We start from the raw sequence: 22,476 nt of genomic DNA, 5'->3' as shown, positions 1-22,476 counted from the left end.
ATTGAAATCTCAAGCATCCTTGCCACCTACAGTCAGACTCAACCTCCAAATTCATGCACCGTGCACTGCCCAACATTTAGACACCTGACCGTTCCAAGTGGGTAAAGCACAGTGTCCGGTGTCACCAGACTACATCCTCTTGAAAACTCATATCTTTTGGAAAAATGCTGTGACTTGATCGGAGACCCAAAGTCAGGCGTGTTTCACAGCATCCCTGTGTTAATAGGGGGAGTACCCCACCCGGGTCCGGACACGCTCAGCTGCTGAGGGTGCTCACCTGGGGTGGGGGGCACTGATGTGGCGTCGCCTGCCTTTGCTTCCTGAGGGCTGCTGAGGGCCCCTTTGGTTAGGAGAAGGTGTGGTGGAGCCTCGTCATCTCAGTTTTATTAGTCTAGGATTTGGGCATCCCTGGTCCATCCCGGAAGCACCTGGCCTGTAAGGTTTTACTCACCTGTTTGTGTCCCTGAGTTCAGCTAGCCCCTGAAGCCTGAGGACCCTGGCCTGTGGGGCTTGTGGTGCCTCACCCACAAGAACGCCTACCACAGACCCCTCACCCCACCTGGGTTTTTCTCCTTTATTCCCGAGCTGACCCATAAGCTTCGCCTGGTTCCCTGCTTTGGGCCCCGGGAGGCCCCTTCTCTTCTTGCCACTTAAGAGAAGTGACTTTCTAGGGACTGTCACTTCCTCCATTGACTTGCCTTATTCCTTTTGACAAAGCAGAGCCAAAATGTCAAACTTGTCTCCAATATACATTTCAGAGATTTTTTTCTTAAGTAAAGAAGGGTTTGGTTTCCCATGAAAACGAACATTAGAGTTTGCTGTGCTGGCTCGGCTCCTCTGAAACCATTTCTTCGGGCTTCTCTTTTTTTTCTTTATAAGCAAACGCAGGATCTGCTTGGCAGGGGTCACGCTGAGAGCAGGACTTCATTCTGACCCCTACCTGGGCTTGGGCTACAGGGGACAGAGAGCACATGGGCCACACACACAGCACGACTCCATCAGTTTTTCAAATAGTGATATAGTTATTTTAGATATAAATATATTTTAATTCTGTTAATTTTAAATCAATACTAGTTGATTTATTATTTTATTAATTTTATTAATAATTTTATTAATTTTTTGTCTCCATTGAATGAACTATTTAATAACATCCTTCAAAATGAATATCTAATTAGAATCCCTTTTTTATTGCAGTAAAATACACATGATGTAAAAGTCACTATTTTAACCACTTTTAAGGGCACAGTTCAGGGGCACTAAACACATATGCAACCATCACCACTGCCATCTCCAGGTATTTTTCACCTTCTCAAACTGAAACTCTGTCCCCCATCCCCAGCCCCTGGCACCCATCATTCTACTTTTTGTCTCTATGAACCTGACTATTCTAGGAGTCTCATATGAGTAAATTTTGGTAAATGTAATGAATGGAAATATTGAACAAAATTAGAGATGTTCCCAGAGCCCTAAATAGCGCTGGAGATGTAAACAGAGGCTGTGAATCAAACCAACTTTCATCTTAATTGACTTCATTCCACACAACACCTGAGTCATTTTCTCAAGTTCACCAATCAGTTTGCAACACTGGCAATATTGAGATCTGTGAATTCTCCAGTGATAAGCTGCTCACTGTTACTTTTTGTCTGTATTTCTTTCTGTCTTATTATCCATTTCCTAGTGTGACCTCTCAAATGGACACACAAGTCAGCCATATTTAGTGTGGGGTTTCTTTTCAGAAATGGCTGGTGTCCCAACTAGAGAAACGATAGAAAAGAACAAGTATGTTTCATTAGCGGTATGTTGGCATTGAGTGAAAGACCCACGTTGATTTGAAAGGTGTTAAAATATAGGGGGCAAATATGTGCATCTTAGAACTGATGGAATTCCCTAATAAAAACATGAAGACAGGCCAAAAACGTACAATATCAATAGTTGTCCAATTGGCCATTAACAGGAAAACATGGAAGTGCTGTCAAGGTTTCCTAAATGAGACTTCAATGGCTCCTCACCTGCCTTTTACCATGGGGCACATCTGTCTTATCATATGTCTCACCCTTCACACAGGACAGATGACCACAAGAGAGGCCTGCTACCGAGACCTGAGGTTTCACGTGAATGCGTCCTTCTGTGACCCCAACACCCGGCCCGTCACAGGGGTGGTGCCTTGCAGAGTGTCTGCCTGTCCTCCCAGGTAAGAACCGCCATGCACTTCGGGTCAGTTTGCAGACACACTCGGTGTGTCCATGGAGCGCTTGTGTTTAGGGAATACAGGTGCTGCTACGTTTGCAGAGTCCCTAGCAGTAAAGATACAGAAGTCACAAGAGCTTCCTGAACAAGTGGGCTTTAAAAAGCATGTTTGGGGGGGAAAGAGTGTGGAGAACCTTGTGAATGTGAATGGAAGTTCTTATAATAGCATCCTGTTTGATTTATTTTTACTTTACTCGGTGCAGGCTGGCAGGGTGATAACATGCTGTGGTGATAGTAACGTCTATCTCCCAGCCTCCTGTCTGCTTCCTGCTGTTTACTTTTCTTACTGAATAAAACCCATTAGACAGCGGTTCTCAACCTGTGGGGTGCGACCCCTTTGGGGGTCGAAAGACCCTTTCACAGGGGTCGCCTAAGACCGTTGGAAAACAAAAAGATATTTACATTACGATTCATAACAGTAGCAAAATTACAGTTATAGAGTGGCAATGAAAATAATTTATGGTTGGGGTCACCACCACATGAGGAACTGTATTAAGGGGTTCGCAGCGTTAGGAAGGTTGAGAACCGCTGCTCTAGAAGAACCCACACACGGGGGAGTGTGGGTGGCTGCCACACACTGCTTGCGTTCACACACGTGAGAAGGGCTGCAGAAGCCAGGGCTCCGTCCTCCCATCATCTGCCATCTGTGCTGCTGCCTCTAGATATTTTTAAATAAAGCTCAGGTTGCCTGAGATGGTGGCCTGGGCAGGACCGGAGGAGACAGCCATGGTCCTGCCCTGCTCCCATCGGTTGTCACACCTTGGGCATATCCTTAGTCACTGCCTCTTATTTTCTTCATCTTTATGGGGGAGGGGGATATGTCACATGGGGGTTGTGAAGATCACCTGAGTAACATATTTATGGAATGAAAGTCTAACTCCAATGAGAGCCTCAGACAGCCAAGGCTCTGAATACAAGACAACCTCATATGTCTTGGTTTTACAGACTAGGAGCAGCTGGCCAGTGGATCCCAGCTCTGCTGAACTGTGCCTCACATTGTAAAGCAGATGGGACACGGTGAAACACAGGAGTGTGGCAGGCATTGCCTGCCTTCTGAGCTGTGTCATCTCTGACCACTTGCTCAGGATAGAGCCGAGGCCACGTGGCAGCACTTGAGGGCCTGAGACCTTCCCTCCCACCACAGTGAGGGAGGGGCCTCGCTGGGAAGGTCCCGTCCTCCCAGCCGCCTGCCCCTCTCAGAGCCCCAGTCACTGCCCTGCCTCAGTCAGGGCTCCTCAGCCAGCAAGCCCCACATCCTGCTATTGAGAGGGATTTGGTCAAAGCTGACACAAGGACTCTGTGCTTGAGGCCCGTCACCCACTGAGGATGTGGGCGTCCACCTGGGAGGTTCCTATTGTACAGGTGGAACCAATATCCCACGCCTCTCCATGGAGCAGACTTAGTCGGCCCAGTTATGACGATGGACTGGGGGCATGGGGTGCACACTGGGTAGACAGCACCCAGTTCACGGTTGGGCTGTGCAGCCACCAACCTGGGTGCAAACCCGACTTTGTCTGCCCGCCTTGTATGTAATCAGGGTGAAATAGGGGGATGATGTGTTGGGGGAATGCCTGTCAAAGCTCTCAGCCCATGTGCTAAAGGCTCAATCAATCTTAGCTGTTCTAATTTCGCTGTGAAAGGAAAAGCAAACGCACACCGGTTACTTATCCAGTCTGTGAAGCAAAGCTGCCGATGACGAAACGAAGCAGAATGAGCCCACATTACATGCATTAATCCTTGTGGATTTCTGTTTTAACAAATGAGTTGCGAAAGTAGATCTTAATTTTTAAAACTGCTCTGTGTTCCTCTGAGATGTAACATACGTTTCTCTTGCCCAGAACACTGACAGTTTTTGGTTCCTGATTAAGTGGGCAGAAAGCCCCACTTTTACTTTTCTGACAATGAGAGCGTGTCTTTCTTGTTAGAGTCTGTCTCACACGAGGTGTCGGGGTCCGTCCAAGCCCCAGCATCCTGTGGTGTCACTGCAGCGGCAACGGCACTAAGTGACTGCACTAGCTCATCCTCCCGCGTCCTGCCCTGGCTGACTGCATGGCGAGGTTCAGGGGGTGCAGCTTGGTGTTTCATGTGTGATTTGTGGGAGGGTCCCAGAAGGATTGGGGAGTGCAATCTCTAAAACATGTTCATTCACAGCCTTCTCATTTTAACTTAAATGGAAAAGAAAGACTGTTATGCTGGTTCGAACCCCTGACCTCCCCCGACAGCGTCCAAATGCATGCCTGGGCAGTGTCAGAGCTGGAGTGCTGTCAAGCCACTGGGTCATTAGCAGGATGAGGCCCTGCAGGTCGTAAATCTCCACCTGGGACAGAGTGCTGGCAGCCTAGGGAGTCTCCTTGCTGGAGGCAGATGATCTTAAAACATGTCTGCTTGGCTCCAGCCAGCAGGAGCGACGTGGCGGAGTGAGTGACAACTTCTGCAATCCCCAGCTGCTCCTCAGGCCTGAGTGCAGTCCGAGGCACACAGTCCCCCGGGCTCTGCCCTCGTCCAGGAAGGCTGGCTCTGCACTGACCTGGGGACAGGTGAGCAGCACTCAGGCCTCCCATGTCTCAGCACTCCTCAGTCTTCGTTTTAGCATGAATCAGGCATTTTTATCACTTGCTTTTGAAACACAAACTATAAATCACACAGATGTGTGTTTCCTTTCTGTTTCTCAGTTTACCTAACTGGAGTGGCTCTTCATGTCGTTTATCTTAACCAGCTAGTGTTCACAGTGTAAACACAGAGTATGTGTGCCTTCCTGGACAATGGACTAAAGATACCAGAGGAAATACCTTCCAGATGGTAAAAGGACACTTTCCCCTCTCCGCTGTATTGTCCTAAGACTGCGGAGTGAGAGTTTAGAGGAAACCAATTGTGATCAAGCACCTTGCTTGCTCGTCTTTGGAATCTGTACAAATACAGCCCCTCTCTGTATCTACCTGCCCGTGACCTCCGGATGGTCCTATGTGCTTTGGTGACTCCTTATGAAGCCGTTAGCAGAATGATCTCTTTTATAGCCCAGATATCTAGGTCAGTGACTAGCGTCATTTGGTTGCACACCGCAGAAATGACAGATACGATTCAGCAGGATAGTTTTATTGCTAATGTTCTCCTTATAGTTCCATTTATAGCGACAGGAAAGGGACAGCTGTTTTTCTGTGTGTCTTAGTTCCTTTCGCTATCAGCCATGACACTGCTGACCACCCGTAGTGTTACCAGAGGAATGCAAAGGACCCTCATCCCTTAGGTAGCACCTGGGTATGAAAGGGACTGACTCACGAGAATGCCCAAGAGTAAGCATTTCAATGCATTTAGTCCTCTGAGTCACTGAGAATAAAATAGAAACAGGACCGGCTACCTGGGCTCAGATAGTCCCCTGAGATAGCCCAGTCACCTGGTCCCCACTTGGTTTAATGTTCTGCTGTCATCACCTAGAAATGTCTAATGATTTTCATTTTGCGCTGGGTTCCACAAATGAAACAGCTGGTCCTGCCTAGCGCCCCACCCCCCACCCCCACCCCGGGTCTATTTCAACATTGTTTTTTGCGATATCTGGGAATTGTATTAGGATGTTTCTTTTTTTAGTGAATCAGTTCTCCATTACTCTCGAGGAAGGAATGCTCTTCTCCAGCAACTTCGTGGCACGGCTCTGTGCGTGACACCACAGTGGTGATGCAAGGATAAAGGCTACGTGGTGCCATTCCCTTCTTTTCTTTTCTCTAATGGGATGAGTGCCATTTTGCCAAACTAAAGGACACTCGCAGATGAGCAAAGTCGCCATGAAAAGGGCTTTACAGAATCTGTGCAGATGTCTCGTTCTTCTGGAGAGCGCCCGCTGTGCCAGGGAACCTGACCTGTCTCACACCCACCGGCACCGCCGCCCTGCGTTCTCAGATGTCGTGTGCTCCTGCCCTCTGTCCCCGTTGGAAAGGCATCTAACCTTCTCTATTTAATCAGGGAAACCCGAAGCATTGCAGCGTCTCTGCTAGTGACACCCTTTTGGAGAGATGTTCAGCTAAAGTGTGACATTCAGGCATGAGGATCATGACTTGAAACTAATCACCGAGGTGTGACACTATCTTGGCATGAAAGATGGTGTCTTACTGTGTCTCCCCAGCAGAGACGTCACTTAATACCGAAACAATGAGTTTAAAATGTACTCAAGCTATAATGACATTTGTTAGGATACATCCCTAGGGAAAGTCCAGTTGCAAACGTGAACAGAATTAGTCACACACAACACTGCCTATCTCCTCAGCCACTGAAACTGTCAAGTAGAAACCACTGCAGAAGCAATAGGGATATAAAACTTAGCTAGCTTTCTGGAGGGAGATTTGTCATTGCACACCTAAAAACCTGCCTTAGGTAGTTCTGGAAAATATTTTGTACTTTCGGTATTTTTTTGTCTGCCTGTTTGTTTTTGGCTTATTCGTTTGGGGGCATGTGTATGTGTGGGTATGTTTGTTGTTTTATATTTATGTATTTATATGTTTATTTATGTATGTATGTATTTATCCCTATGAGCAAAGGCAGAAAGATACCTTGGGAATGCTACTGATTTTCAGAGACCTTATCTTGTTATGTAGGTTAAATAATACCTAAATTTTTCATAAGTTTCATTGTCCTGTTCTCCAGGCCTCAGCGTGATTGGCTCTAAAATTCACCAGCCCCTCCCCGCCCCACGCTCACTATAACCATCCTCTAATAATACACAGTATGGCATATGCTTCAAATATTTTGGAATGAAAATGAAAAACAAACCTATAGATAGATAGATAGATAGATAGATAGATAGATAAATGGATAGATAATAGATAGATAGATAGATAGATAGATAGATAGATAGATAGATAGATAGATATGGATAGAAATGAAAAGAAAAAAAGAAAGAAAAAAAATAGATTTTACCACAAATCTATACCTAAATCCACATATCCACAGCAAGTATCCTAATCAGTACTTCTGGAAATATTTATTGAAAACTGGAAGCTTCACTCAGAGTCATGACATTTGGGGGGAAAACAGGTATTGTTTTTAGGTACAATGAAGCAGGATTGCTTCACTCTCAGATCTGTAAATTATTTAGAATTATTGTGGTTTTGCTCTTCCAGATTTAGGGAGGCATTGGGGTAATGTTTTTGTTATTTCAGATGTTATTACATTGAGATCAAAGAAAGAGTTAAAATTCTATTATTTTTGGCATTTTGGAGACTTCCTTTATGGTTTGCTAATGGGAGTTTTTATAAATGTTTCCTGTGGGAATGAAGGCATGTGTGTGCTGTGTTGGAGTAAGGTTATTTATATGACAATCAGATCAAGCTCCTTAGTTATTTATTCAAATATGTTCTGACTTTTTGTCTATTTTACATATCCGTCTCTGAAAGAAGTATTTTTAAACCTCACATTATGATTGTTTATTTTTCAATTTATTCTGTCAGTTACGTTAAAATTCCCCTTTATATTTGTTGTTAGGTAGGGTTGTAGCTTTCACAGGAGTTACTTTTTATCATTAAATAATGGCTATTCTTATCCCTAATATTGCTTTCCAGCTTATGCTCTATTTCTTTGAAAATTAGCATTATGACACTAGCTTCTATTTATTTATTTTTGGCCTGCCTTACATTTTTGCATTCTCTTATTCTTAAATGTCTGCATTATGAGTGTTTTCTGCACCTTGAATAAATAGGTTAGACTTATTTCTGCTGGATTTTGATTGCATCACATTAAGAAAGGCGGTGGGGGCGCAGCTGGCTGCTGTGTCTCTCACTCACGCTCACCTGCGGCTGATGCAGCCGTGGGTGTGCCTCTGGAAATGATGGGAAGGAGGCAGACGGCAGGTACCTGTGAGGGTCAGCTCCTGGCGGGGGCGGGACACGGCTGGGAGAGGACAGCCTTACTCATCCTGGTCTTTTCCCAGCGAAAGAAGCAAAGCTGTACCTGAGCGTGAGGGGGAGAAGCAGTTGCTGCCCTGAGGGGAAAGAGAAAGTGAGGTGGGGCAGGGACCGGACCAGGACGCAGGAACCCCATCCTGCTGGAGGCCAGTCCCCTGGCGTCCGGTGTCTGGGCGGAGCTCACAAGGTGCTCCGCCTTCCTAGCAGCACCTGGCAGCACGTGGCTCTGCCCACGCTCTGCCCTAGGCCAGTGACTGTGCTGAGAACTCTGGGTACACTCCTGGGAGTACTGGACCCTGTTCACCTGAAAAGCCAAACCACCCAAAGGATGCGTGTTTCAGGAAACGTGGCTTTAAAAACCAGAGACCCTGGTGATTCTTTCAGCGAACTGAAACCTAGAGGCACTGTGTCATGTCAGGCCAGTGTCCTCTGTCTGTTTTCACCTGGTATTTCCAGGAGGGCATGACAAAGGGTAGGGAAGAGGAGGGTGGCTTATAGGGGGCTGTTCCAATCTCGAATTGCCTATCGAACGAGCATTTCTTAATCATTCTTTCAGTTCAGGATTGGCTGCTTAAAACTCTTATTTGGATAGCACCTTGAAAGGGGTGTTGATTTGCAAACATCTCTCCTGTGCAGCCCGCCTATGCTAAATGTCCATATTCAGTCATTTTTCCCACCAGATCCTTTTGTTTGCCCACCACCCCAACCCCCACCTGCATAAAAGAGTTTCACTAAATTGAATAAAAAAGAAAAAAAGAGAGAAAATCTGCAATTCAGGAAAGGAGTACAGGGAACTCATATAACTCTGAAAGAGCTTTAGCATGAGAGGTAAACCAAATTAGTTGATTTCTGAACTTGATACGGGAGTTTCATACTTTATTTCGCCATCCACAGTAGCATTTGCCAGTGCACCCAGGTTAGTTCTGCTTGACACGCTGATGTGGTGTCTTTCCAAAGCCAGCTGTAAACCATGGTTTTGCCCAGCATTTCACCAGTTGTAGTGACTTGAGAATTTCCCATTGGAAAGTTGTTCAGGGTTAGGAGGAAAATAAGACTTATGCGTTGACTTTCTCAGGCGGCTGCAAGATTTTCCACATGTCTGAATATGATTACTACACCTTAGAATTCTCATTCTTCTTTTGTTTCCTTTGGTTTCTGCTTAAGCAGTCCTTATTTTATTTGTAACATTTCCAAAAAACGTTAAATATTTTTCATTGCATTTTTATAAGCATGCATAGGGTTTTAAATAATATTCCCAGAACCAAAGAGATCCTCAAATTCATGTGTTTAGATAAAACACAGTTTAAATTAAAATACCACTTTCAAGATAAGACCTCATTTCAATGAAGAAACAGTGTTGCATGGGGAAAAATCGGACCACATGACAGCATAAAACATTTTCACATTCAACTTGTTTTCCTACAGGTTCCATATATGTTCAGGGCAAAAAGACCTGAAACAGAAAACAAATTTTTACTATGCTTCCAGCTGTGGTCACCAGGAATGTAATTGTCACAAAGGAGAGACCACAGTCTCCTAGAATGTTTACCTTCGTCTGGGTCTGAGGCAAGAGGAGAATCCACGCAAGAATTCCCCTTCCACCTCCAGCGGCCACATTATTGTGGTCTTCTTGTACTTTTATGTCAAATGAAATTCCAATAATGAGCAATTTTAAATTTCTGATGCACTTATTACATATTTTCCTAATAAAAAAGAAGGCTAAAGGGAAACCTCCATTCAAATTCTCAAAATTCAGCATTTGAACTAAATCTAGGTTTTGGCTTCTGACATCTCTTATTTTAATCAGTGTTTATTTTATTTAGTAACTACATGCAGAGAGTTTAGAAAGACGTATTGTACTTTATGGCTCACTCACTATAAGAAACCAGTCCCTCCCATCCTGGCCACCCAGCCCATCCCTACCCCGCTGAGCAGGGCCCACAACCTCAGATACTTAGGCCCTCTAGTCCGGTATTTCTAAATAATATGCATAATCATCATTTTTCTATTTATTGGTTTCAGAGATTATTCTTTTATCCACCACAGGGGATGACATAGCCCTGTTGCATCATTTTTTATCACTCTCATCACTAAGCTCTCTCTTAACACCAACTTCCTTTGTCTCCATCCTTCCAATATGGTGATGTTTTAGAATTCAATGTTCGAATCATTATTTATTAGTCCTTGCTAGCTAAGTAGAACACCCTGATTCTGTGTCCTTTTGTAAATAACATTTTATTTTTCAAAAAGTTAATTGCCTGAATTCTAACTGCTTAGGTTTCTTTATATAATACCCAAAATACATATTGAGTGCATCGATTCATTTCATCGATATAAGTTGAGGGCCTACTGTGTGTCAGTCCTTGGGAGACATTAGTGAGTAAACAGAGGCCCCTGTCCGTGAGCTTGTTGGGAGGGAGACACAGTCAGCAATAAGCGTATTCTGTTTTTTAAACAACGGCGTATTTTGGAAAGTGATTGGGGCCATGGATAAGCAGGAAGAAGAACACAGGGCGAGGCAGAGCAGACGGTAGTGACGAGGCAGGCGACGCAGGTGTGGGCGGACCTCACAGAGAAAGTGCTAGGGACAGGTTGAGGAGACGGGAAGGATGCCACAGGCTTTTCACAGCACTGTCACCCAGTCGGACACGTCAGACAACCTCTCAATTTGTTTCCCCTGGGGACCTCATCCCTGGGGCCACCATCTCCTGTTCTCCCCTGGGCCTGTCACCCTGGGACTCCCCTTGTCTCTCTCTCGGATGTGGACTGTGTGTTTCCTGGATAGCAGGCCATTGTCTGCCTTGTTTACACCACGCTTGGGGAACCATCTCTTTCCTCTGTCTGAGAACGTTTCCGGGAGTTGAACTTTCTCAGCTTTACGGATGACAGAGAGTCTGAGAACAGAATTCAGGGGTAGGATTCGCTCTCAGTTGGAGTTTTATGGGCATGACATCATCGTCTTCCATCTCCCGTGACTGCCAAGGAGTCTGCTGCTGTTCTGATTATGCTGACCCCTCCCTTTCTGGAAGCCTCGGGTCTTTTATTTATTCCTCGGTTTCTAAGGTACTTTAATCTCACTGTATCTTCATTTTTTTGCTGAGTCCATAGTGGGCACTTTCAACTTGGGGAAAAAAGTTTTTAGTGCTGTCCACCATCATTCTTTGCACACTTGTCTCCTGAATTCTTTTTTTTTTTTAAAGATTTTATTGGGGAATTGGGGGAGGGAACAGCACTGGGGAATCAGGGAAGGGGAACAGACAAGTTGCTGTCCTTTTGTTCTTCAGTCTGGTTGTGGAGGACGTCGCTTTGCTGGCTCATGTTGGTATTATGATCATTGCGCTCTTCCCGGCTGAGGCAGATTGGTCACCTGCCATTGGACGACCCCTCACAGTGGCTCATGGCAGCCCCACTGCAGCCCCGCTGCAGCCTACACCGTCGCTGGTGACCCACGACAGCCCAGCTCCAGGTTGAGCTGTTGTTCACCATCTTAGCTGTAGAGGGCGCAGTGTCACTGGCCCTCATGTGGGATCCGAACCGGGGCCCTGCTGCTCAGAGCTGGCATCCCAAGCCAACTCTTAACCAACGTGCCACTCGGCCGGCCCCTGAGTTCTTAAGTATACTAGATTCAGGTTTAATATTCTTTTCTTTTCAAATGTTCATGTCTTTTGTTGTTGTTCTGGGAGATTTTTTCGATTTTCTCTTTCAGATTTTCTGCTGTCTTTGTTTTATTTATTTTTTTTAATACTTGACAAATGCTGTTTTACTTTTGTGGTCTTTGATTGCTTCTTCTCTTTTAAGGCATCCTGCTCCCCTCTTGTCTCTGAAAATACTGTCATTGTTCTTCCTTTATTTCTATCTTCCTTTCTCTCTCTCTCTCTCTCTCTCTCTCTCTCTCTCTCTCTCTCTCTTTCTTTCCCTTTCTCCCTCTCTTCCCCCCCCACACACACATACCTTTCTCTAGTGATTGGTGAGTTTTCCTGTTTTCTTTCATGCTGACATCTTCTTCCAATACCTAGTAATCCTTGTCTATCCAGCCATGTTGAGATTGAGGCACCAAGGGGCTGATTGACACTCCTGTGCTGAGACAGGCTCCTTCAACTGTTCTGCCACCTCCGAGATGCTCTCCCCCAGGACCACCCACTTCTCCAGGGAAGGGTCCCGTCATCAGATGTGTGTGTGTGTTGGGAGTGGACCATCATGTGTGCCCAGTTCTCTGGAGCACAGAAGGGAAGGTGGCTGGGGGTTCTCAGAGCTTCCAGTCCTAACAGCTTCCCTGTCTCTCGCACCCACATCAGTCTCTCCAGGGGGAAATACTCCTTCCTGGCCTCCGTTAGAATTGAGGAAAGCAGCAGAGATAAAAATGTGTACTCTCTCCACTGCATTTCACTAAAGGTCTCAATTGTTATTTAGACAGACAACTAAAAAGTAAGACACTGAAAATATGCACATTGCTGGGACATCAGTGTAATAATCAGCAGTGATAAATTAAAGCTAAAGCAATTGAAATAGGAAGAAAAATTATTGGAAATCTTTACACAAATCTATGGTTAAATTTGTTTTTTATTGAGAAGAAAAAATTACCTGCAGGGTGATTAACTCATTCCTGATGACCCAGGACTGCGTTGGTTTTAAAACTAAAGTCCCATGTCTGGGAAACCCTGTCAGCCCCAGGCCCCCTGTCTCCATGTGTGACACGGAGACAAGTTGAATTATGGTAGAAAATGCTCATCTAGCTATTTGTCTTCTAGCCAGTGGTATTCACCATCAGACGGTCAGCAGTCACTGTGAAAAGAGAAGAGTCCATGGGGGGTGACATGGGGCCAGGGAGACTGAAGATTTACGGTTTCTCTAATTTCAGGTTCCCAATTTCGATTTCACTATTCTTGGAGGGGTTTGTCCTAAATTATATAAGCTCCACCACAACTACATCATCTGTTCCAATGATGGAAATGATGATAATGAGAAAACAGTAGTACCTGGCATTCATCTAATGATTCCCAAAATGAGGGATTAACTAATTAACCCTCACATGGACCCCGTAAGTAGATACTGTGACTGTCTCTATAGGGTAGATGAGGAGACTCAGGGGATGGTCATTGGAGGTTGCGTAGTGACAAAATTATCAAGGAAATGCTTATACCACCTATCAGACAGTTGTGTAAAACGTGTATGCAAATGAATCAATAAGAACATATGTCTCACAGCTTTTTATTTTTACTTTATTGGTTTCACCTATATGTGTGTATCTATAGACATATATATGTGCATACGAGTGTGTGTGTATGTGGGTGCATATGTGTAAATATGTGTGAATGTGTATTAGGAAAATATATACATGTAACAAATACCCAGGAAGCCCACAGGACACTGTCACCTCAGGATCCGGAGCCCTAGAACCTCAGTGAATATTTCTTTGATCAAGAACATCAGCTTTGTCTAGGCACACAGGTCCAGGGACTTTACAGGCAAAAGATGGAAACTCCTGGGAGCCAAGGGGTAGCACAGATGACACTGAGTGTGGACTGGAGCTCTGTGTGTTTATGGACGTACACCATGCCAGCCCCCTAAGTCACCAGACTCTTGAACCAGGGCACATTTCCATCATTCAAACACATGAGCACTTGGGACATTAAATGTGCGAAGGAGAGCACATGCCATCCTGCAGCCTGAGATGAATGGCACCTGGAATGTGCAGGTAACTGCACCATCCTTGCATTCCTGTCATGAACCCCAGTTGATGACTGCATTTCCCTCAATGCACTGGTGGCTTTATTCTGAAGGTATTTTCTTCATGATCTGCATATATTCCCAGAGGATTGGCTTGTGAGCTTGTGTGCTGTCTTTCAATAGATAAGTCTCATATTATTTTTTTAATCTAAGTTTGCTTCCTATTTGTAGTCATTTAATGTGTGTCTGCTGCTACTTTTCTAGCTTTTGATGTACAGCCTTCTTCTCTTGGTTACCCCTCTTGTTATTTAGAAGACACATAGTATGTGTCTAATGCTAGTGTAGTTACCTATGTAATTTAAAATAATATGTTTAAACTACTCTTTTTCATTTATCAACATCACAAATCAAAGCTATAAAAACCCTGTTGGGCAAAATAAGGCAGCTAGCACATTTCTAGTTCTTTGAATCTCTACTCTTCACATTTCAGTTCAGGCCACAATCTTTGTTGTAAGGGCAGGTTTCTGATATCTATTTCCTTTAATAATAATAATTGTTGTTATTTTTATTATTGTTATTAATGATAACCTGTGTCCTTTCAATTACAGTAGCATGTTAATTCTGTTATAATCTTGACCACAGTTATTTAAGCTTATTTATCTACTTAAATGGATAGTAACTGCCAGTCTTTTCATACAATAGCTTTCTCATTCTTGAGTTCAATAGTTCAAATCTTTTCCTGGTCAACAGGAGTATGTCTCAAGGTGATTTTTCCAGAAGAATAATTAAATCATGGATTTCCTAACTCCCTGCATACCTGGGAGTGTCTTTCTGCTGCTTCTCTTCTCACTCCCTTTAATCTCTTCCTGTCATCTTATCTCTTCCTTGACGCCTTGCTTCATAGAATTCTTACTCTCTTTTAAATTTCCTGACAGTGTAATTTGTTTTGTAAAATTGTGTTTGATAGAAGTCTTCTTTCAGAATGTTTTCTTATTTTCTTCATTTTTCTTTTGAATGCTATATACCTTTTCTGTATGTGCATTTTGGTGGGGGGAAGTTGGCTCTATAATCATCGCAGAGGCTCCATGGACATTTGTTTTTTTCCGAGCTCAGTTCTGACCCTGGCATTTCATATAAGCCTTTCATAGCCTTAAATGGAGCTGGTCTCCTTCCTCCTGGCCTTGTTCCTGCAGCATCCATGTTCCAAGTGTTTTATGGAGCCAATATAGATGATTTGCTGTGTGAGTGGTCCTCTTGCTTTGGTTCTTTCGCTACGTTCAGTGGTTCTCAGCCATTTATTTGTTTTGAGGGAAAGGAATCTCTGTACTCCCTCACTTGTACCATCTTTCCCAAAATCTCTACCATGGCTTTCAATTTAAAAAGAGAAAATTTCAGAGAGATGTGCTTTCTTTATAAAGCTATCAAAGTTGTGTGGCCCACCTGCGGCTACCAAAGACGTTAACTCAGAACCTGGTCTCTGCAGACAATGCTGTCATCCTGCCTGCAGCAGGAATGCTTGCGAAGGGGTTCTCCAGAATTGGCCGCCAGCCACACTGTGGCTGCTGTGACCCGTATTTGTGACATGCCCCAGCTGGCCTCTGAGTGGTGGGTCTCAGGTGGTCCCGAGCACAGGCGTCAGAGACGGGCATCCTGGCTCTACCACATGCTCCTGCGTGGCCTTTAGCACATTACTTGGTATTTCAGTGCCTCAGTTTCCCATCTCTGAAATGGGTATAATAATCATACCTACTATATATTGGGTTGTTGGAAAAGTCATGACGTATTTTTTCTGTTTTTCATTGCAAAAATGCGTCATGACTTTTCTGACAACCCAATAGATTTATTGTGAAAATTAAAGAGTGAGGACAGATAGAGGACCTCGTTCCACACTAGCCATCATTACTAGAATTATTGGAACTCAGTAGATTAGAAAGCTCTGGGATTCAATTCATCAGCCCCCTTTGTCTGGCTGTAGACTCTCCAGGACTTGGAATATATATCGGTTTCTCAAGGACAGTGAGATTCTGCACAGCCTGTCTCATGTCATGTAATGCCTATTAGACTGTAATACACAATGCATCACATATGAGATTGTGTTCAGCCCTCTACTGGTCTCACCATTTTCAGATGCTTTTATTTGTTCTTTTTCTTCAGGAGTTCCTTCTATTTTGTTCAAAGAATTGGATTTCCCACAGAGCTCTTTCCTATGTCTGCAAAGGCTAATGCAATTCTCTCATGGCTACTTGTGCATATGTAGACCTGACATCATAGGGGCAGTTAAAGAAAGATATCATAGTACTGTCTCAAATACCCAGACACCGTTTTTATGTTCTGCATATGATATTCTGGCATAAATTATCATAAATACTATGATACTGGTTGGCTGCTGTCCCAATTTGAGTCATTTAAAACAGCTGAACTAGAGAGAGCTCTTTAAATATGAGGCTGTTCTCTTTCCCAACTCATTGGAAGAGTATGGAGCATATGTCAAACCATTTAGAGATAAAATATTTTCTCATTCTCATATACATAATGTAAACACCATTGAATCAGGCTCTTTTGCAACAAAGGCTAATAAATTATACCAATTATAATGCAGCAAACATCATTAACAAGATATTCATTAATGAGTACACTCACACCCCCGTAGTCTTCTTGCCTCAGTGTTGGTCAGAGCGGTCATAGATAAATACGACATTTACCACGTGAGTCACCTGATAAGTTTTGTGACACAGTATCTGAATCCAAAGAATACAACAGTATTTAAATAATTATTTAGCTGACTAAATAACTAGCAATATTATTTAATTAAAAATTGTAAAGTATTAGAACCTTTCTGTGTTTACTAATGTACTTTTTCCCACCAGATGGGAAAAAGTTTTCAACCAATGAGTACCTAAGACATAGTGAGAAAATAAGAAATAACTATTCCGTGGATGTCTTGAGGAAGAATGGCTGTGCCTTCAAAAGGTGGTTTCATGGGGACGGGAGCCGTGAGGTTACACAAATATTGTTCTACATACTCTGTATGTTTCTTTCCTGGATCTGATTAATCTCCTCCAAGTGCCACAGTGAGAACTCCTTCCTGCAGAGAATGGAATGTTCCAGTCTTCCCAAGAAAGATGGCCCCAACATCAAATGTTTACTGGGTGATTCTGGCAGCCACCTGGTCTAATGGCATCTCTTGAGAATAATTGTCTACAGCACGTGGTCTCTTCACACCTGGACCTCAGGTGAGAAGCTGTTTGGCAGCTTCCAAGACAAAACTTAGAGAGTCTTAGAAACCATCGTGAAAGATCAAGTCCTGTATCATCCTGTAGAAAAAAACTACAGTAAATTTGTGGATGCCGTTGCCTAAACCCCTCTGTGGAGTTTTACGCCTTAGGTCCCCCTCCTTCAGTTGTCATCACTACTTTCATAAATTTAGGGGAGAAAAGCAAAGCAATGAGATTACCAGTCTGGGTTAGTTTCCATGTGCTAACCACTCAGAGAGTGATGTGCTTCCTCATGGACTCAGGCGCTGTGACCACATGATGCAGTGCCCCTGTTGTCTCTCCTTGTTACCTGAATGCAGTAAAGATGCCTGAACCTCTGGGCAGGACACTGACACTGATTTCATCTTGCTGTCAGTTTGTTTCCAGATTGGACCTGTGTAAAATATGGATTCAATCTGCTTCGTTGCTTTCTCTCTTAAAACCTACTGAATAAATGACAATTCCTGTAAACCCATTCATGGCCCTAACTGACCAATCCCACTTGGCCCAGACCCTGGCAGCGCCCCCCAGCGGTCGAGTGCAAAAGCCGCAGGAATTGAGGGGCTGGGGTCCAGGCCCAAATGGTCCAGACAGCCTGGACAAGGCCACCTGGAGAGCATTCTTAGAAAACTGACTCATGAGTCTGGAGAAGATCACTTCAAAGTATTTATCTAGGAGTGAACATCCAAGAAATCCTAAAGCTAAATGCCAGAAAAGCCTGAAACTGTAGGAGGAGTGATGCCATCATTTGAAAATGCTCATAAAAGAAAGCCGTGGTGGGGAGAGTTCAACTTCTGTAATAGAACAGGAAACTGACATTCCCCCCACCACACACACCCCAAAAAGAAACAAACAAACAAATAAAAAACCAGAAAATGAGGATCCAAAGAAAGTTAGTTGGAACCCAGTGGTTAGTCAATCTTCCGTGACTTACAGTGCATTTTGCACCTTGAGAACTGCTTGTTAAACCATGTCCTCTGGGAAGGTCATTCATTTTAAAAGGAAGAAAAATGAGCCACAGTTGTGAAATGTTTAAATTCATGTGAGATCCATACGTAGGCTTTTCCTAGAGCACCACTAATAGGCTCTCTCGAGAGGCACGAGAAGGTATTTCAGATGTCATAGAAAGTCTGGGTGTCCGGCTGACGAGGGGAGAGCGTTTGGAGAGGACATGACCCTAGCTAAGTATTTCCACACTGATTCAGTACTGAATCATTAAGGACCTTTCAAAACACTGCTCTGTGTGGATAATTAGCCATAAAGTAGAAATAGACAACTTTTACCAATAGTAATAAATTCTACACTTATGTGTGTGTGAAATAGATATGTATGACAAACTTCACAACTATCCAATTAAGATATGTAATTCCCACAAAATCCCTAAACATATACATTTTTCCCAGACCATTTTAGAGCTAAGCAATATTATGTATTTTCCTGAGCTAGAGAGCCGGGTTTTCGAAGCCTAATTCATTGAGCAGCACACAGCAGAGTGAGTTTTTTCTCCCTGGCCCTCAGTGGTGACCTTGGCCGTCAAGAACCTGGTGCCTGCACAAAAGGCTCTCGCCATCTCTGTGCCTCAGTTTCCTCATCTGTAAAATGACAGCTCTGACAGCACCTCCCCCTGGGCTGTGAAATGGGGTCCTCTGTGTGAACGGGTTAACGGGAGGTGTAAGCTGTCAGAAGAGTGTGGGGCGCAGAGCAGGACCCGGGTGTGCATGCAAAGGGATTCAAACCAGCCCGAAGCTGGGCTCATCGGGCTCAAGCCCCAGCCTGCACCATTTGACTTTTCTGCACTTCACCAGTGTCCTCTGTAAAGTGGCATGAATGGCACCCACCTCACCGGTTTGTGAGGGGCGTCAGACCAGTGACTAGCGCTCTACAGCTCGAAGTTCCGGCGTCACTGTTACTGAGCTGTGAGGTGCTCCTTCCCGCTCGCTGTGGGGTTTGAAGCTGTCTGCTCCAGGCCTCCTTCTGTCTCTTTAAGGTGTGGAAATATTTCCTTAGAACTTCAAGATTTAACATGTAGTACTTGCTGTTGTGCTGTTGTTTTGTTGTGAACATCTGCCTCCTGCAACAAGGCTGTTCGTCCCATTTCTCCCAGGAATCTGCTTTGGCTGCACTTAAAATAGGTGCAAGGGTCCAGCCTTGGAAAGGCGTCCTGGCCACTGCACACACCCCGTTGCTTCCCAGCTCGTGCAGCTGTGCTTAACCCTGTTGTCCCCAAATGGAAGTGGTTAACTCTGAGTTAGCAAACCATGGCCCCCGGGGCCCAGTGCAGCCCACTGCCTGCTTCTGCGCAGGAGGTGCTATTGGAAACACAGGCATGCCCACTTGTTCCCACATTGTCCCTGGCTGCTTTCTCCCTGTGACGCCAACGCTGAGTGGTACGACGCAGGACACGTGGCCCAGCAGCCTAAGACATTTACTACCTGGCCGGTTGGTACAATGTTTGCCAACTCCTGGGCTAGATGAAAATGTTTTTCCGGCAAAATGAGGGTCTGCATAGAAAAGGATGTCTCCATTCTCATTTACCTTTTTCAGGGCAAAATAACAGGGTTAATGTTATTCCAGCAACATATTCCAAATAGTCCAGAAAACCTGAACCTGCTGTATGTCTAGTCTTCCTATCCTCGTATGTATCTTTTAGAGTGATTTCCATGATGTATTTATTAGTATCTTGATCTCCTCAGCGATTTGGGTAACATGATTTATGTTTTCTCAAGTAGGAAAAATGGCGTGTCTTCGGGATAGAAGAGTTCCTCTAAATGAAAAAAGTAGGTTAAGTTTGGAATCATCAGGTCTATGCAGCATGCAAGCTCATGTTCAAATGGCTAGTTTTTACCCAAAATGTGTAATTTCCTACCCAGCTGTCAGAATGTGGAAGCGCTGGGGGCAGCCTCGCGGTCACGTTCTCTGAAGGAAGAACCACTTCTCCTTTGGGAACACTGATTCATGACATGTTGCCCCAAAGCCCCTCAAAAAACCCCAAGATCCTCCCTCTGACCCAGAAGCTTCACCAGCGTCTCTCGGTTCTTCAGGTGCCTCACTGCCTTTTTTCTTTAAGAGACGGGCTTTGTAAGAGGGACTGCCAGTGATTCCTTGTCACTTACAAACCTTCCCAGTATAGGACCCGACTGCCAGCTTCCTCCGTCGGTGACTTTGGGCTTCTGTCCTTTCCTCAAGTGAGACAAGCACCTGTCCAGGCCTTTCCAGCATCTCCAACTGGCTTTAGTATAATTGGGATAGCGTCACTTTCCTTTCTTTAGATATAAATGAATGCATTCAGTTGCCTTTCCTCGGGGGCTCTGCTGTCCATATTCCTGCCCCCGTTTTTGGACCCAGTTCTAAGATTTCTCAGTAATTTTAAGAGTAAATATTCTAAAATCGCTTACTTTCAACATTATGATCCCTTTATCACATTTTTTTTAACCCATCACTTAGAGGTAATACAACAAAATCAATGGGCTTGTTTCTGATTTTTTTTTTGGCTTTTTAAAAATTCATATTTACTAGTCATGTCTTTATCAGCTTTTCACTGATCTTCAAAAAGTGCATATAAAATAAGGTTAATGCAGTAGGAAAACATGGCATTCTCTCTGCTTGTATGTTGGGTAGGTAGACTGAGGCGCTGAATTTATGGAGCCATGTGGACTGTACGTGAATGACCTCACCTTCCCAGGTGATGGTTGAGGAGAGAGGGGAGGGAAGGAGGAGAATGAGATGGAGGAATTCAATAATGACAACCATGGCCAACCCTTCAACAGCGCTCACTCTGTAGTAACCACCCATCTTCCCAACACGGCATGAGGCAGGGACTATGGTCAGCTCGGCTTTGCAGACGAGGAAGTGGAGGCGACATTCAGTGGATTCCCAGAGGTCATCCAGCTGGGGGAGGTGCAGCCAAGATTGGGAGCCGGGCAGCCTGAGTGCAGCGCCCCCTCCCCACCCCACCCCACCTCCCCCACTCTGGGTCAGACCCAGGAAAGGCAGTCCCCGGGGCGTCTTCAAGCCAGCCAGGATCATGGACGGGGCAGAGCAGGGTTTCATAAAACACTCAGACTGAGAGCCCTGTTATACATGGTTATAATCTTGTGAATACCTGCTGGCAAAAGCAAATCCTCTCAAACCCAGGTTCATTACTACAACCCCATAGAAACGTTTTAAGGATGTTACTATATTTAGCTAATCACACACCTCCGTACCTGTGAAGTGGGAACAGTGATGTTCATTGTCAGCTCGTCAACAAGCCGTCAGTATTTTGCATGTGCTCAGACCTGTGGGAGTCACAAAGGCGCTGATCAAATGCCAAATTGTGAAACATAGGTTTTGCGGACAGACAGAATGGCCACCTCTCCTGGGACAAGCTACCTCCACAGCCATAGCCAGGCCACCGCCTCTCATCCCTGCAACCTTGGGAGCCTCCGGTTGATGTTCCCACCACCAGTCTAGCTCTCTGTCTCTTATCCATTCTGCAATGGCCATGACTTTCCTAAAATACAAACCCAATATACACACTCCTCTATGGCCTGCTGTCCATGCCTCTGCATTGTCATGTGCTGGGAACCCAAATCCCATTTCATGGCCTCCAGGATCCTCTAGGACTCAGTCTCTTCAAGTGCTCTGTCCTCTGAGCCCACGTCCCTTGGACACTGAACTTCCTTTTTGCCTTGCTGTCGCTGACCCTCTCACCTTGGCTCCCTGTTCCTGTCTTACGGCTTACCCCTCTTGGAATGCGTTTGTCCATCTCTCTTCATAGCCATTCCTGAAGACCCACAAGGCCAAGCTTGGGCCTGGCCGAGTGCACGTGGGTGGTGTGCCTGGTCTGCAGGCTGTCCATCTGTGCTTGTTCACTCCGTGGACTCACTTATGCGTAGAGTGGGTGCACTGAGAAGCGTGAAACCAGCACGCGCGGCACACGGCACGGGGACGTGCAGCCCTGAGCGACCCTGTGATGGGTCCTGCAGCTGGGCTCCCGGGGAGACAGGAGCTGAGGGACGGCTTCCAGGGGTGTGAGAGAGGCCCCGAAGGTGTCACGGGGCTCTAAGTTCTGTGTGTAAGGTGTCATCCCTTCCGCTGTTTTTCTGACAAGGGCAGTGGACGCATTCTTAGCCCACTGAGTGGACAGTTATGAACAGTTGCCTCTTTGTGGCTATTTATTCCCAATTTCCTTTCTCCTTTCCTTCAGAAGACCTGCACTTTTCATTCTGACCGCTTCCTCTCTGTCCAGAATGGTCTTTCTCATTCCTTTAAAATTTGGGGTTCCAGTCATGATTCGATTCTTTCAGTCCCTGCATTGCAGTTCCTCCTGTCGAGTCTGGTCAGAGGGGAGCTGACAAGAGACAGCGGGCTGGGGGAGGGAGGAAAATGAGGTTCAGTGTTCAGGGGTGGAGGGGGCTAAGCATTTCAGGGGGGAGGGG

General features: G+C 45.0%; 1 protein-coding gene across 3 annotated transcripts in view; it reads left to right on the top strand.

Annotated features, from left to right (window-relative positions):
- The window catches only part of ADAMTS16 (ADAM metallopeptidase with thrombospondin type 1 motif 16), a 91,775-nt gene that overhangs the window by 47,125 nt on the left and 22,174 nt on the right, over positions 1 to 22,476 (top strand). For all 3 annotated transcript variants that reach the window (XM_019653052.1, XM_019653054.1, XM_019653055.1), the window contains exon 16: positions 2,065 to 2,191. In XM_019653052.1, coding sequence (XP_019508597.1) covers positions 2,065 to 2,191 — 127 coding nt within the window. The remainder of the gene's footprint in view (positions 1 to 2,064; positions 2,192 to 22,476) is intronic.

Source organism: Hipposideros armiger, unplaced genomic scaffold (assembly GCF_001890085.2).
Source record: "Hipposideros armiger isolate ML-2016 unplaced genomic scaffold, ASM189008v1 scaffold_193, whole genome shotgun sequence".
Lineage (NCBI taxonomy): Eukaryota > Metazoa > Chordata > Mammalia > Chiroptera > Hipposideridae > Hipposideros > Hipposideros armiger.
Note: the sequence above shows the minus strand (reverse complement) of the source record. Positions and strands in the feature narration are given on the sequence as shown.